General features: G+C 40.9%; 2 protein-coding genes across 3 annotated transcripts; one reads left to right on the top strand and one right to left on the bottom strand.

Annotated features, from left to right (window-relative positions):
- The first annotated feature begins 409 nt into the window (after nt 1-409).
- Nucleotides 410-10,297, top strand: dpys (dihydropyrimidinase). Of its 2 annotated transcripts, XM_067511346.1 has the most exons (9): nt 414-832; nt 2,140-2,298; nt 2,485-2,664; nt 3,817-4,006; nt 4,214-4,370; nt 4,620-4,761; nt 5,654-5,796; nt 8,850-9,057; nt 9,639-10,297. In XM_067511346.1, the coding sequence occupies exons 1-9, from the start codon at nt 584-586 to the stop codon at nt 9,696-9,698; spliced, it is 1,488 nt and encodes a 495-aa protein (XP_067367447.1). In that variant the 5' UTR covers nt 414-583; the 3' UTR covers nt 9,699-10,297. The 2 variants fall into 2 exon arrangements, with proteins under 2 accessions (XP_067367448.1, XP_067367447.1); XM_067511347.1 differs by lacking the exons at nt 8,850-9,057; nt 9,639-10,297 and adding an exon at nt 6,529-8,843 and having other exon boundaries at nt 410-832.
- On the bottom strand, nt 10,070-14,589 carry LOC137130787 (dendritic cell-specific transmembrane protein). Its single transcript, XM_067511348.1, has 3 exons — nt 12,958-14,589; nt 12,535-12,867; nt 10,070-12,452 (listed from the first exon to the last, which is right to left on the bottom strand). The coding sequence occupies exons 1-3, from the start codon at nt 14,005-14,007 to the stop codon at nt 12,393-12,395; spliced, it is 1,443 nt and encodes a 480-aa protein (XP_067367449.1). The 5' UTR covers nt 14,008-14,589; the 3' UTR covers nt 10,070-12,392.
- Between the last annotated feature and the right edge of the window lie 93 nt (nt 14,590-14,682).

Below are 14,682 nucleotides of genomic sequence, written 5' to 3'. Positions count from 1 at the left end.
CTTCAGTGCCTGATGCAAACACAGACTCCCAGAACGTCAGCAAGCCTCCACCATGTTTGATTTTCTTCCTGTCAAAAATTGAGTTTCGCTGGTGCGTAGCCCCCAACATTTGCTTTTTTTATTGCAGCGAACACCAATATTTTGAATAGACAAAATGAAATGAAAGTTTTTAAACAATTTCATTTGAAATACAAAAGTAAAGGTGCTCCACTAGGATCTTAAACTAGGATTTTAAACAGTAATGATGATGGTATATCAACTTCAAACTCATTTCACCCTTAAGGCAAACTGGAAAGCTCTGCAGACTCCATGTGTTGCAGCTCTCCTGAGGCACTAAAAACAGTTACCAAGAAGAGGGAGGTCTCATTATAATGACACTGTTTTAAACCTGGATGTGTCTGACACATACAGTCCGTTTCAGGGCTGGAATATTTCTGTGAGGATTCAAATTACACATGCACTTTGGAGTTGACTCTAACGTTGGACACCACTTCCTGCACACACAGACCAGTGTCGGCGCACATCTCTCGCTGAATCTTTGCCAGGCTACAATTGAAGACTTTGTTAGGTGTGAACAGCAGCAATGGAGACCACCGGGATCCTGATAAAAGGGGGCAAAGTTGTGAATGAAGACTGCTCCGTGCTCAGCGACGTCTACATTGAAAATGGGAAAATAGTTGACGTTGGGCTGAATCTTCAGATCCCAGCAGGAGCGAGAGTCATTGACGCCACCGATAAATTGGTTATTCCAGGAGGCATCGACACGCACACACACATGGAGCTGGCATTCATGGGCACTAAGGCGGTGGATGACTTCCATATCGGGACTAAGGTGCTTATTTTATTTACTTTGAATCATTTAGGAAATATTGGGGTTCTGACTCATTCAACTGCGGGAAGTTAGAAACAGACAGAATAAAAATTGTCTTGCCACCTCAATGGGGTGACACTTGGGTAAAAGAGACGCTTGGAGTAACAGGTAAAGTTGTAGAATTAGAAGAAGTAGATCTTCAACTTCAACTATCACCACCAGTGTGAAATTCCAGATCAAAATACAGTTACTGTGCCCAAATAGCTTTGACTATTTCATTTATTTCACAATCGTATTTTTTATTTATTTTTATTTTATTTTTTGTCCTTTCGGCTTATCCCGTGAGTTCAGGGTCGCCACATCGGATCATTGTCCGCATGTTGATTTGGCACAGTTTTTACATCCTGACGCAACCCTCCCCAATTTCTACCTGGCTTGGAACCAGCACTGCACTTATTTCACAAAAGTATATAAGAAGAACAATTAATTGTACTTAATTAATGGTAATGTACAGGACTTGAGTAAATGTACTTTGTTGACTACCAGGATTTTTCACAATGCACCATAAATAAATAGGCACTAAATTTTGCATCCACCCAAAGTTTGTCCTTTACCAACTAACTGTGCATATGCTTCATTTACAAGGACTGGAAATATGTTATTGAAGGAAGAACCTTAGACCAACATACTGCTTCACTTCAGAGTTACTCATTTACTCTACTGTATATCTGTTCTGTTGGTTATTCCAGACTTTTGGACATTACTGTTTAGCAGGCAGCGGTACAACAGAGTCATATTGACTCCAAACCAATTATCAGTAGGTGTCAGCCATATGAGAAGTATGAGAGATCCATGTTTTTTTATTGAGTTGCCAGAATAATATGAAGTATCCTGCAGAGGAACAAAGGGGCCAGAATGTGGCTGTTTCAGTACATTTGTGACAAAATGATGACAAATGTGTAAAGTGCATTAGTAGAAGTCACAGAAAATCCTCACCAACACTGACAAACAACACTTTAAACCTGAATTTAAACTTTAAAAGTTCAGTCAGTCAATGTAATGTTATTTGCATCATACATTTTACACAGGTTCATGCAATTCAAAGTGTTTTGCAGATGCCTGAGACTAATGCATACGATAAGACTTTCCAATGTAATAAATCTATTTAAAAAAAGTTTAAATTCATGAAAAATGAAAAAGAAATACAAACTACATAAAACAGATACACAAAATAAATAAAAATCAACAAAATATATAAAAGAATCTGATCTGATAAAGGGCAAGTTAATCATTAACTTGTGTCTTTGGGGTAATGTGTGTTTCACCAGGCTGCTCTGGCAGGAGGGACCACAATGATCCTGGACTTTGTCATCCCCTTGAAGGGCAAGTCTCTCCTGGAGGCTTACAACTGCTGGCGCAAGACAGCTGACCCCAAAGTTTGCTGCGACTACTCGCTGCACGTCGCTGTCACATGGTGGAGCAACGAGGTGATGGAGCAGATCGACATTCATAATTTCAGAGACAAAAGAAAAATCTAGAATTGACTCCACACTGGCTTTAACACACACAACAAGATTTGGGTTCGCATTGTGTGAAAGAAACCACATTTTTATAATGACCCTTCTTAGGGTCCTTGTTCTATTAGTAGTTTCCCAAACCTTTATATTCTGCAGGTCGGGAAAGAGATGAAGATCCTGGCCAAAGAGAAAGGCATCAATTCCTTTAAGATGTTCATGGCCTATAAAGACGTGTTCATGCTGCAGGACACTGAGCTTTATGCTGCCTTCTCCCAGTGTAAGGAGATTGGGGCTATAGCTCAGGTGCATGCTGAGAATGGAGATCTGATTGCAGAGGTCAGTATAAGCAAACATTGAGTAAGTGTACAGCTCTTTTGCTGCAGGACTGTTTGCATTAAAAAAAAAAGAAAAAAATTGTTAACCAAATATTTCAAGCAGCTTGAATAATTACCCAGTAAATATGATTTTGTATAAACTGGTGTTGGATTTTCTCAAACAAACACAATGTTTTGCTAAATTTTAAACCAAAGCAAATTCAATAAATCACCTAAACGTACTGAATACAACACCCACCCCCACACACACACACACACACACACACACACCGATTAGTTTATGCTGCTGTCCTTTTTATCGGGGAAGTTTTGGCCATGGCCAGGTCAGGTAAATAATATCTGTTGGACTGTAAACAAACCACAGTCCATAAATTATAATGGGTTAATGTTCAAGTCTGACTGCTTGTATGATTATGTTACAGGCTATTAAAGAATACACACCATGGCAGCAATATTAACAGAAGATTATGTTGTTTTTATTCATAGCAAAAGTAAATTCAAATGTTGGAATAAATGGACATGTTAAGTTGTGTTGTTCGTTGGAGCAGTGGGAGCACATGTTTGGGAAAGCTATGTGATCAGACTGGTTCACAAACTCAGTTTGAACCTGTAGAGTGTAAGAGTGTCACAGGTTGAAACTTTTTTACCACAGATACCTTGAGTAAAAACACCCCCCTTGCATTTGTAAGGCACATTTGTACTTCAGCTGCTACACTGTGTCAGAAGTATCAGAAGTATCATTTTTCTGATTAGTTTTTTATTTGCAAGACCTTTTTTTTCCCCATTGTCACGCCATTCGCCACTAGAGGGGAGCAAATACTAGAAAAGAAACTGGCTCCTGTCGGGTGAACTTTATTGTAGATTGTCTATTGGTCTGTGAAGAATTTATGTGGATTGAAGTGTTTTTAGATGCTGCTTTGACTTGTCCTCGCTGTTATTTGCATCAACGAGTGCCTGTACTTTGTATTTAGTACATTGTTGATATTTTGGGTATAAATATTCGTTTGGTATTGTTGAGTTACAGAACTTTAATCACAACCACTGAAGACTCACTCCGAGCCCGTCCATACATAGATACTGTCCTGTGGTGTCCCTATATGTCGTTTAACCTACATCTTGCCCTGTTGTCCCGGTCACCACTGGGACCCAACAGGGGGCTAAGAGGATACTGTCCATGGGTATTACGGGGCCAGAGGGACATGAGCTCTGTCGGCCCGAGGAGGTGGAGGCTGAGGCCACCCAGAGAGCCATCACCATCGCTCACGCTGTCAACTGCCCGCTGTACGTGGTCCATGTCATGAGCAAATCCGCTGCCAAGGTGGTGTCCAATGCACGCAGGGATGGTGAGTGTGGGTTTACTGCCACCTGCTGTTTAAACTCAGTAGAGCAACACTGAGAAATGATGGATGTACTGTATGTAGTCAGTGCTTTTTTAGGATGTATTTAAGTTGGGATAGTCAGCACATCCCCCTTACTTTCAGTCCTCGTCTTTGACAGACACCCTCTGTAACAGCACATAGACAGAGAGTTTCTTTTTCACGCTCCCACAGGCCGTGTGGTGTTTGGGGAGCCCATTGCAGCTGGACTGGGCACAGATGGTACACACTACTGGCACAAAGACTGGGCCCATGCTGCTAGCTTTGTCATGGGTCCTCCTCTAAGGCCTGACCCCAGCACCCCTGGGTATCTTATGGATCTGCTGGCCAAGTACGAACTCTGTAACGAGTTATGCACGGTTATGAAAACCCAACTGATTGTTATATAACGTGAAATGCAAGAGAAAAACACACACCGAAATATGTAGAACAGCCTGGAATTTATGCACAGTTGCTAATTTGCATACAAACTGAGACTCAGGATTGACTCAACAATTGTGAGTGTTTTAAAGATTATTATTCATTTCACCATCCGTCCTGTCATTCATTCATACAATTATTTCCCTGTCGCTGGTGCTAGTGATGATCTCAGTGTGACGGGGACCGACAACTGTACCTTCTCTGTGTGCCAGAAGGCTCTGGGTAAAGACGATTTCACCAAGATCCCTAATGGAGTGAACGGAGTGGAGGACAGGATGTCTGTCATCTGGGAGAAAGGAGTGGTACGTCCTAATGATATAATTGTTGCTTAGCACACATTGTTCATTACTGATGTGCTAGTCTGAAAGAGTAGAGTTGTGAATGGCTGTAGCTGCTGTGAATGTCAATTATGCAGCTTCCTCTCATTATCCATGTAATTACACAGTTTGAAATGAAGTGCAGTGGAGGGAATAAAGAACGAGCTCGAATGACAACATAACTCCAAATTAATCAGTGCTTTTTAACATAAAAGTCCTTATTTGCATATATCTTACGTCAGCTTGATAATTCTCGCTGTGATGCAGACTCAAGGCTGAATACCCATGATTACTCATCATGTATGGAGGCCAAGTTGTGGAGAAATATAAATCATGTGGGCACAAAATCAGTAAAATTATAACCATTTGCTGTGTATGCGTCTACATAGGAGGGGCTACATGCAAATTTTGGTGTTCACAGAGGGCCGTGTACAGTACATTCATGGACCCATCAAAAACCGGGGGTCAGGCTGAGAATGCACCCACCAATTCGTGTGTATGAAGTGTAATTGCTGTACCCTGCTCCTATTTAGACCAAATACAAGTATTTCAGGTTTGCTACAATACAGGCCGAAAAAGCAATAAAACTCTGGAAGGTGCAGAGTGCAGACGTTGCATTTTCTTGTCATTGTTGTGAAGTTGGGGGTTGTGGTGGGGTTTGGGGGTGGGGTATTTTAGCCTTATTGCCTCAAGGCCTCAGAAGAGATTTACCACACGCAACAGTCGCACATTAGATGCGACAGAACTCAGTTCCTCACTGCACAGTTAAGCACTGACCTTTTGTCTTCTTATTCTGTATATTGTTGTCATCAACCGTGGCCCCCCTCCCCTTACTCAAAGCAGACGCTTTGTGTGTTTTCTTCTTCCTTCCCCTTAGCACAGCGGTAAAATGGACGAGAATCGATTTGTAGCTGTCACCAGCAGCAACGCAGCAAAAATCTTCAACTTCTACCCACAGAAAGGCCGCGTTGCCAAGAACTCGGATGCTGATGTGGTTATATGGGACCCCAAGTTGACAAGGTGAGGACCCCATCTTTAGCCATTCAGCAAAATGGGAGAAATCTTTTGAAATTTATCAGGAAACAAGCTCATGGTTACTGTGTGTGTGCAAATGGATATGACTCTAATGCACATTCTAAATGCTCTCTTATCTCCCCACATTAAGTTGGGCATTTGTACCCGTGCTATCAGCAGCTTCAGCTGCAGATGGTGCTGAAACATTAGGCAAACTTGAAAGCATGTCTACAGGGTGTCAGGCATTCAGTTAAATACGATAAAGATTTTAAGTTTAGCAGTAAAGCGTGCGGGCTATAGATACAGGCGACTAAAAAGAGAAGTGATGCATCTTTCATCTTGTGCCACCTCACACACACAGACACACTAACCTGCCACGTAAGCTCATTACGTCTGTGCTCCATCCAGAAGTCAGGGTATGTCATCACTTATCTACAGCTGCAAATTAAAGGATAACACCATTTACATATGAGTCACATTTATCGTTTAGAGAAAAATGTGCTATGATTAATGCCTGTCTGCGTTTGGTATTTTTTTTGGGGGGGAGGACTTGAACAGACTTACATAAGCTAGATGCAAACAGCATCAGTGGGGCAATGCTGATAGTTCATGGTGAGGATTTTGCAGATGACAAATCTTTCATGTGGGGGCTTAACCAATTTTCATAGCACAGGACACACGGGGTTAAGGCTCAAAATATCATAATGATTTTAGTTTTCCTTGTGTTATTATTTTCAGACATAGAGCGGAGCACTCTACGAGCACATGCACACATGGAGGCACGGTTTGCATTCCAGTAGTTCTCCCACTGTGGCACATTCAGACTTATATAAGCTGGAACGGTGCAGCACTGCTCTGTTTGCTGGAAAATCTGGGCCCTCGGGGAAGTCGCTAACTGTTGATGTGAATTCGAGAAGAACGCATTACACACCAGTGTAATTTGCTGTAAACAGTTTCACTGGAAACACAGGAAAAGCTTGTGTGAGGCGCAAAGGCTTCACATGGAGAAGTTTGCAGAATTTTCATCCAATCAGCCTCAATCAACTTTTGAGGAACTCAGTGAGACCAGACTTTCATCTATCTCACGTTTGTGTGTGTGTTCTTTCTCGACTCTGTTGTTATAATGCCCTTCAAGCATGGGAGCACCTCATCTCTGATTGCCACTGGTATGAATTCGTCTGTGAAACAGCATAATTAATTGCCCTGAGCGCAAGTGTCGCTCCATAACATCCGGGACAACAAACAGTTGCATAACCAGAAACTCCTTATGAAGCTCGGTCAGTTGCCCTGCGTCGTATAATTGGGCTACTTGAATAATGAGGACACATCGTGTTTTTGTCAGTGCTTACTAAGTTTGGTGCCTGGCTTTACAAATCAGCGGGAAATGGCCGCATGTGAACTGTGGCATCAAAAATAATAAGACATGCAGTGTTTTGTGGAAGAGGCTGATTCACTCTTCCTTGCTGATTTAGTCTTTCACTAAGATATCATCAGTGTGTACTCTGCACAGCATTTTGTTATTTTACTGTGAAGTGTTGCAGTCACTTTACCTTTTTCTGCATTTCCAGAAAGCTGCTGTGCTCCAAACGGGTTCAATAATGACTTGGTGATCACTTTATCGCTTTAAGTCTCTCTATTAGCATCTGTGGGGATAGTTTAAAAAAACACCATAGTTACAATATTGTACATTGATACAATGTGCAATAGAACAAAACAACAATAAAACTTCATGAAGGCTACTGTTACTTTAAAGTGTGTTATAAGCTATTCATGAAATCGTTTTATGGTGATTAACTGACAGAGAATTATCACCTGACTGCAGTTCCCCTCTAGCCTTTTAAGTATCTTTCAGCAGGTTGTTTTGGTTTAGTAATTTAACTGTTTGGTCACTTTGACTTTTTAGTGGAAGTGATTTTCAGCAAATAAAGTTTTAAAATGCCACTGTCTACTTACCTGCCCAACTATGATACATCAGTGGCAGTCTCACTGTTCCTGTGAAAAAAAATCTAAAAGGCCCCTGATATCAGGCTAAAAGAGGGATGCACGATTGGTTGAAAGACTACATTACTTGTTCACAATTGCTCTACTGTGGGGGCATTTTACAAGGCACTTCATCATGTACTTTACAGAGATTGCGACTATTTTCTAACACGTCCGCCGTATCGTCTTGAAAGGTAAAAAATTTGTTTTTTATTTCGCTATCGAGTGGCCAATGGTATGTTATTACAGGCTTGAATAACAGCAATTATGTGACGAAATGGCCACTGTCAGTGGTAAATTTTTATGTTAATTGACTGAGTTTCGATCTAAGCAGTGTTTTACTTTTTACGTTGTTCGAAGTGGAACTTTGTGGTATTTTGAGATGTAAGAATGTATTTCACAGGCACATGTCTTATAGTACATGCATGGTGTACTGTAAGCTGCGTATGTCACACAACCCTAGTTCATAATATGCTGCTCTTCTTTTTTATTAACAACGAGTGTGTTTAGATAAATAATATACGTTATTTCAAATCAGATTTGACAATAAAGTCGACTGCAGCCATTGCTTACTGTTTAAATAATGTCTCCTGATCAAAACTCATTCATTCATGTAACATTGCACAGTTCTGTTGTGTCAGGATAATGGTGGAATATTATGAGCAGTGCTTATGCAGCAGCTTTTGGATGCCACAATTATATATTAAGAAAATGTTGAGGTGCCTTTTTATTGACTGTAAAAACCTTGGGGTAGTAAGCGTTTTAGAGACGAGAGCATCACATGAGCAAATGTTATATAAATAATAGATTAGAATCCTCGGTGATGCACAGTAAGTGAGCCGCAGTACACTGATGCTGTGTATGAGTGAATCTTGGCCTCATTCAATCAGTTTCGGATTGGAAGACAATCGTATTAAAGCTTTACAGTAGGTTCATGTGTTTTTCAGCTTGGTATTCAGAGAGCAAGTGATTGTGTACCTCACTTATCACAAGGCCTGCATGTGGTCGAGAACTTTAGTTCAAAAGAAGTTTCCTACAGCTGTTTGCAAACTTGTGGCTGTTTCTTTGTGTCGTTGTAGGAAGATTTCAGCACGGACCCACCACCAGGCTGTGGACTACAACATCTTCGAGGGCATGGAGTGCCACGGCGTCCCCGTCATCACCATCTCAAGAGGCAAAGTGGTCTATGAAGAAGGGCAGCTGACCGTGTCACCGGGCCACGGCAGATTCATCCACAGAAAACCCTTCTCTGAGTTTGTTTACAAAAGAGTCGAGCAAAGGGAGCAGGTCAGTCAAGCCCAACAAGTTTCATTTGTATAAAAACATCCCCACATACATTCACACAGTATTTAGCACTATGCAAATGTATCATATCAGCTTAAAATAATATTGGTGTAGTCTCAGTCTCAAAGAGTCTTACAACCATTTTCATTTTTACACGCCTAACCCAGAGTTACAGAGTAACTGTAGGGTGGCTGTAGTGCAGTTGCTAACGCAGCTGTCCACTGCATTTTTATTTATTAAAAAAGGGTCCCAAAAAGTGAAGTAATGTTAAGATAAGGGAAGTTATACACTAACGTGTTATGTGATGCTTTATATTTACCAGAGCAACATCCACCTGAGGTAAATGTGTGAATTTCCCAAAATGCTGAAAAAAAGAATGAGTAAATGTGTGATTGCAGCATAGTCCATCTCTACTTTTAGACTGATATCACAAATTTAAACGATATTGGAAGATGTGCATTGTAAATTAAACACAGAGGCTTTACTGTAAATTACCTTTCACAGGCCCAAACTCTGCTCTTGTTCAGTATGAAACAAGGTCCTGACGGTTTAACCTTTCTTTCTTCTTTGTATTTGTCCTGCAGGTGGGGAAACCTACAGCTGTGATCAGAAAGCCCTACACAGGCAAAGTCATTTCTGGGTGAAAAACCGACCGAGACCATGAAAGGCACTTTGAATCTCCAGCACAACCCAGTCATAACCAATCAATCAGTCATAACCAATGAGTGTCTCCACATACGTCTCCAAGTCATTGCTTAGGTATTGGATCACGGTGTGCGTTAAAGGGGGGGAAGATTCAGGCTTTAGGTCAGATCTCATCAATACTTAGGTCAATGGTCTGTTGGTAGATACAGTAATACGTTTGTAATATTTACTCACCAATATGAAGTTTTCAGGTCAGCTCTGCTTATTGCTCAGGTCACTGCCGTAGAACCGACTGCTGCTAAAAATAATTTTCCTTCTAATATACATTATGCAATCAAGTAAATCACTGTGAGGAATGGAAATATGGCTCATACATGATTTCATGGTTAAGAAAAGAGTATATTTCACTGATTATTGTGATGTTCCCAACTGAGCTCAATTACATGTTTACAATTAATAGGCCAAAATCTAAATGTGTCTTCTTTTATGAATCAGTATTTTTGTGGGTTTTTTTTTTCCTGAAATGTTTGTAACCATTGGTAACAAGACTGATCTTTCTCACCCAAAAGTAAATAAATTGCAGTGAGGTGTGAAAGTGTTACGACTTACTTTGTTGACCCAGATCGAATTAGCATTTGCATATTCAGCAGAACAGCACATTATCACATATGCTCCATCTATCCCCATGTATGGAATTCATTCGTTGCTTCCCTGGTGAAAAAGGTCTGTGGCTGTCACTGGGCATCATGCGTCAGCTTCCTTTTGGGCTGGCGTGCTGGGGTGGTAAAAAGCCACAGGGCCAGTTCAGACATAATGTGAGCTTATCAGGTTGCCGCACGGGTCAGTAGCAGCGTGTGAGTCACAGAAAGCCTACTCATCCTTGAGCTGTACCACTTCCTCTTTTGTCTGACGGTGGACTAAATGTTGAGGAGTCGTCAGTTTGGGATGGTACAGTGAAAACTGAGTACAGAAGTGAGTAGAAACATCGGATTTAAACCATAGATATCTACAGATAATAATGAGTGAATCACAATCGAAAAAACACTTTTATGTAAAATAAATGTAAAAAAAAAAATGTTGGTTTTGGTAAAATGTTTGGTTTTGGTCAGCAGTCATGCATACACAGTGACACTCGTGATCTAAACCATGTTCCCACACTCTACGAAACACATAACTTACACATTCATTTAAAATGCACCAGCAGCAGCCTCAAGGCAGGAATGCATATAGTTACCCCACTGCATGCTGGGATGTGTCCCCCACACACTCGCCCCCAGGATGCTGCATTATTAACCTCACTGCTATTTTACAATAGTTTAATTCAAACAAGAATCAGATGACACTTTGGTTAAAAATCTAAAATGTTTATTATTATTAGACTGAGAGAATAAATAAATCAGTTTAGACTGAATTAGGAAGCAATATATGCTTCATCAACAATATCTGTTGTTACAGAGGCAGGTTAACATAAACTCAATGACAAAAATTCATAAAGTATGAGACCTATTCAAAGAGGTTTTTCACAAATGGTAACCAGCCATTGCTTGTTAAAGTAAATACAAAGAATAAACAGGTACAAGCTCATTGCATAGCATCAACGCATGGACAACTTTCCCTCACTCTGTTAAATAAAATGTAAAATTTCAATATCTATTGCTACAAATCTTGCATTGGATGGATGTTCAGTGTGTGAATGAATGAGGAAAACACATGTAGGGGACATCTGTCTTTGATAATGTAAGAAACTATCACTGTATTACACTGCAGGAGATCAGTTCACATGGACGCCTTCTGCTGCATGTAAAGTTATTAGAGGCTGCATGATGCTCTAACATTATGTAAAGTGCAAACTGGTGATAGGATTTAGTGAATGCACGAATGCAAAGCTACATCTGAGGAGCAAAATCAAATCAAAGTTGCAATATTTCAGTGCCTGAACATTTAACATTTTTGTTGATGCATTTTTAAAATGTTTTGTTACTTGGCATTAATGTGACACCCAAATGTATCGTACACTGTGGATCCTGTTATGATGTGGATTATGCAAAATTTAGGGCAACATCATCACAACGTACTGTCATCTGCCTTGTTATATAATAAACGTGATGTAATATGTATATAATGTCACTGACAAGTAAAGCAACATTTTTGCCCTTTGAATCTAAACTGAATTCAATACTGTTACAATTACTGTCAATGGGCAGACCAGCAGATTACAATACTGCAGTACAGCTACAGTACTGGATTAGAACCAAGTAATGGGACATATTTGGTATTAATAATTACCATACAAAGCTGCATAAAACATTATGCAGCAACAACATTCTACACATCTGGCAGCAATTTAGATCCTGTCAAAATCGGCCTTAATAACAGGAACCTGAAAAATCAATTCAACACTGGACAAGTGAAAACCTTGAACCACTGGTGATGGTATTCTTCTTTTAATCTGATGACTACCGAGGGATTTAGCTTTTGGTCATCATAAATGTCAGTAGCACGGTTATTGAGGTATTTTACCGACAACAAACATGTCAAAAAATCACAGTGGTGCGAGAGGAAACGTCAGGCTGCCACCCGAGTCAGCGGCGTTTGTCCTCATCATGTAACGGGATTCCAAACTTCATCCAGCCTGCAGGCTGAGGTGAGGCCATGGGCATGGATAAAATAGTCACGTGGCAGAAATACTGTCTTCACACAATACTTTGTGGGTCCTCTTTGGGTCGAAAGAGCAGCGGGCACCAGAAATGTGCCTAAAAAGCAAAACGATATGTTACACAGGACGTTTCAGGTGCCACATTCATTATTTGTTAACAGTGTAGGTGTCATACAAACCTTGATAATTAGCGATCTGAGGCTGCTGGGCTTTTTCTCCTTCCTCCTTTTTAATCTCTTCCTCAGGATTTGGGCGTGCAGATACTCCACTCTCTTCTCAGCGGCGGTGGAGAAGAACCGCTCGCAGACCAGCAGCCGGAGTTGGGCCACTTTGGAAGCAATCAGGCCCATAATGATCAGACTGAGGAGGATGAGAGCCAGTGGAAGCACGGAGCTGTGAAGCAGCAGCTTTGGTTCAGGAAGGCACTCCTTCTCAAACAAGGTCACAGAGAAGGAGAAGTCTTTCTCGTGATTTTCCTCATTAAGTGTTATTCCCAAAAAAGATGGAATCTCCTGAAAAGAGATGATGGGTGAGCAGTCAGTTGCTGTGTTGCAAAAGTAAATGCAGTATTTTCTTGAAAAGACTTTCACGGACATACTTACGTTGATGTTAATTACCAAGGAGACGTGGAATGGTTCCAGCTCTGATAACTTTGTTGTCACGATATCAACAAAACAGTACAGCAAGACGTCCACCGTTATGAATATGACCCACAAAACAAAATGGGAGGCAACTGGGACACCAAATTTGAGCAGAGCTCTTCTCTCTCTGGCAACTGGCTTGGCTGAGGGAATGGAGGCGTAGAGCTTCTTCTCCTCCGGGGTCAGGGGAAGAACGTGGGGCTTTCCTTCCGCCCTCTGCTTCTCGTCAAAGAGAACAAACTTGCCGCTGATGAACCTGTTCTGGTATTTCATGTCACTGCAGTATTTTTTTATGTGTAAGACTATAAACATTATGAGTACGAGGAAGCTGATGGCAGGAAACATCCTGTCGCTCACTGAGGAGACTGTGGTCATAACGGAGTGCACATATTTTACAGTCTCATTCAGCTTCTGCTCAGCTCCGCTCAATTTCTGGCTAAATTCTTTGGAATCCAGTATGTGAGAAATACTGAGCTTGGAGTCAAGGTTCACTACTCCAAAATCTGTAACCCCTTTGAGCATCTTTCCAATCCACTTCAACATATCGACACAGTTACTGAAATAAGCAATGATGTAAGCTTTCTTTAACTTCAGGTTGCAAACCATACTCCTGGCCAGGCCTGCGAGGTTGTCCAAGGTGTTGCGGATATTCTTAAGAATGACTAAACTTGTCCCAGCGGTTAGCAGCAAATTCCGACTCTTCTTCATGAAAAGAGAGATCACAAATAGAGTCCCTAAGCATCTTACTCTTTTTGATAAGAAAAGAACGATAGTGAGTATCATCCCAAAGCAGCCTGCAACCCCTCCAGCCACTGCTGTCTTATAGTCCAGGGTGAAGAGGAGGTACAGGAAGAGCAGGGAGCTGAGCGGGAGGCTGAAGAAACTACAAATGAGCAGGAGGGTGACAGTTCTTTTACAGCCCTTTTCTCTTTTACCAGTTGTGAAAAGCTCCACAGCCAGAAAACAAACTTCCTTCAGGCTCTGCTTTACTGCAATCCACGAGAGAATCATCCTGGATATTAAAGCAAGTAACTCTGGATGGCATTAGTACAAACAAAGAACAAGCCTTCTGTATAAATGTTGTTATCTGAGCTTTCAGCCTTCTTAAATACAGCTAAAACAGGAACTATTCCTCACAAACCACAGTTTCTCATTTCACAGTCATCCCTATTATTCAACCAAAAGCAGAAGGAAAAAAATGAGTATGACTCAAATTTCTTTGAATGTCTTGCTGGTTCTCAAATTAGCTAAATACAAATTAGCTATTTTGACTCACATTTGCAAGAATGTGAACAGAACAGAATGTATGGTATTTACACTCGCTGCAAGAAGATGCCTGCAGAAAGCAAAAGGAAAATACGTATGTAAGTGGGGATCAGTGACATTGCTGTTGTATTGTCACACTATTGAATTGTAATGGAGACTTTTCTAGACATTTGTTGCCGCGTTCCAACTTTTTTGAGATGTGCCACCAAAATTCAAAATGTCTCACTTTCAACACATCATCCAAACTTTTTTTCGAATTAGGGTTGTAATTAAGGATTAACTCTGAAAAGGAGCTGCTCTCAAAGAAAGGGAACTTCATTTTTTGACGTTGACAGCAGGCTCTTGACAAACGCAGCTTCCCTGGGAAAGCTGCTTGTGAAAGGACATTTACTTTCACATTTCGTCATTTAGCAGACGCTT

The sequence above is a fragment of the Channa argus genome, chromosome 7 (genome assembly GCF_033026475.1).
Source record: "Channa argus isolate prfri chromosome 7, Channa argus male v1.0, whole genome shotgun sequence".
Classification (NCBI taxonomy): domain Eukaryota; kingdom Metazoa; phylum Chordata; class Actinopteri; order Anabantiformes; family Channidae; genus Channa; species Channa argus.
The sequence above is the reverse complement of the archived record's forward strand: the minus strand, read 5'-3'. Positions and strand labels throughout refer to the sequence as shown.

Bases quoted from the DNA above. Each gene is read 5' to 3' on its own strand.
- LOC137130787 (XM_067511348.1), bottom strand. From the start codon at position 14,007: ATGATTCTCTCGTGGATTGCAGTAAAGCAGAGCCTGAAGGAAGTTTGT. The intron at 12,868-12,957 runs GTAAGTATGTCC...ATCTCTTTTCAG, and splicing joins CCTTGGTAATTAACATCAAC to GAGATTCCATCTTTTTTGGG. The intron at 12,453-12,534 runs GTTTGTATGACA...TTTGCTTTTTAG, and splicing joins TCAGATCGCTAATTATCAAG to GCACATTTCTGGTGCCCGCT.
- dpys (XM_067511346.1), top strand. From the start codon at position 584: ATGGAGACCACCGGGATCCTGATAAAAGGGGGCAAAGTTGTGAATGAA. The intron at 2,299-2,484 runs GTGATGGAGCAG...TATATTCTGCAG, and splicing joins TCACATGGTGGAGCAACGAG to GTCGGGAAAGAGATGAAGAT. The intron at 4,007-4,213 runs GTGAGTGTGGGT...ACGCTCCCACAG, and splicing joins GTCCAATGCACGCAGGGATG to GCCGTGTGGTGTTTGGGGAG.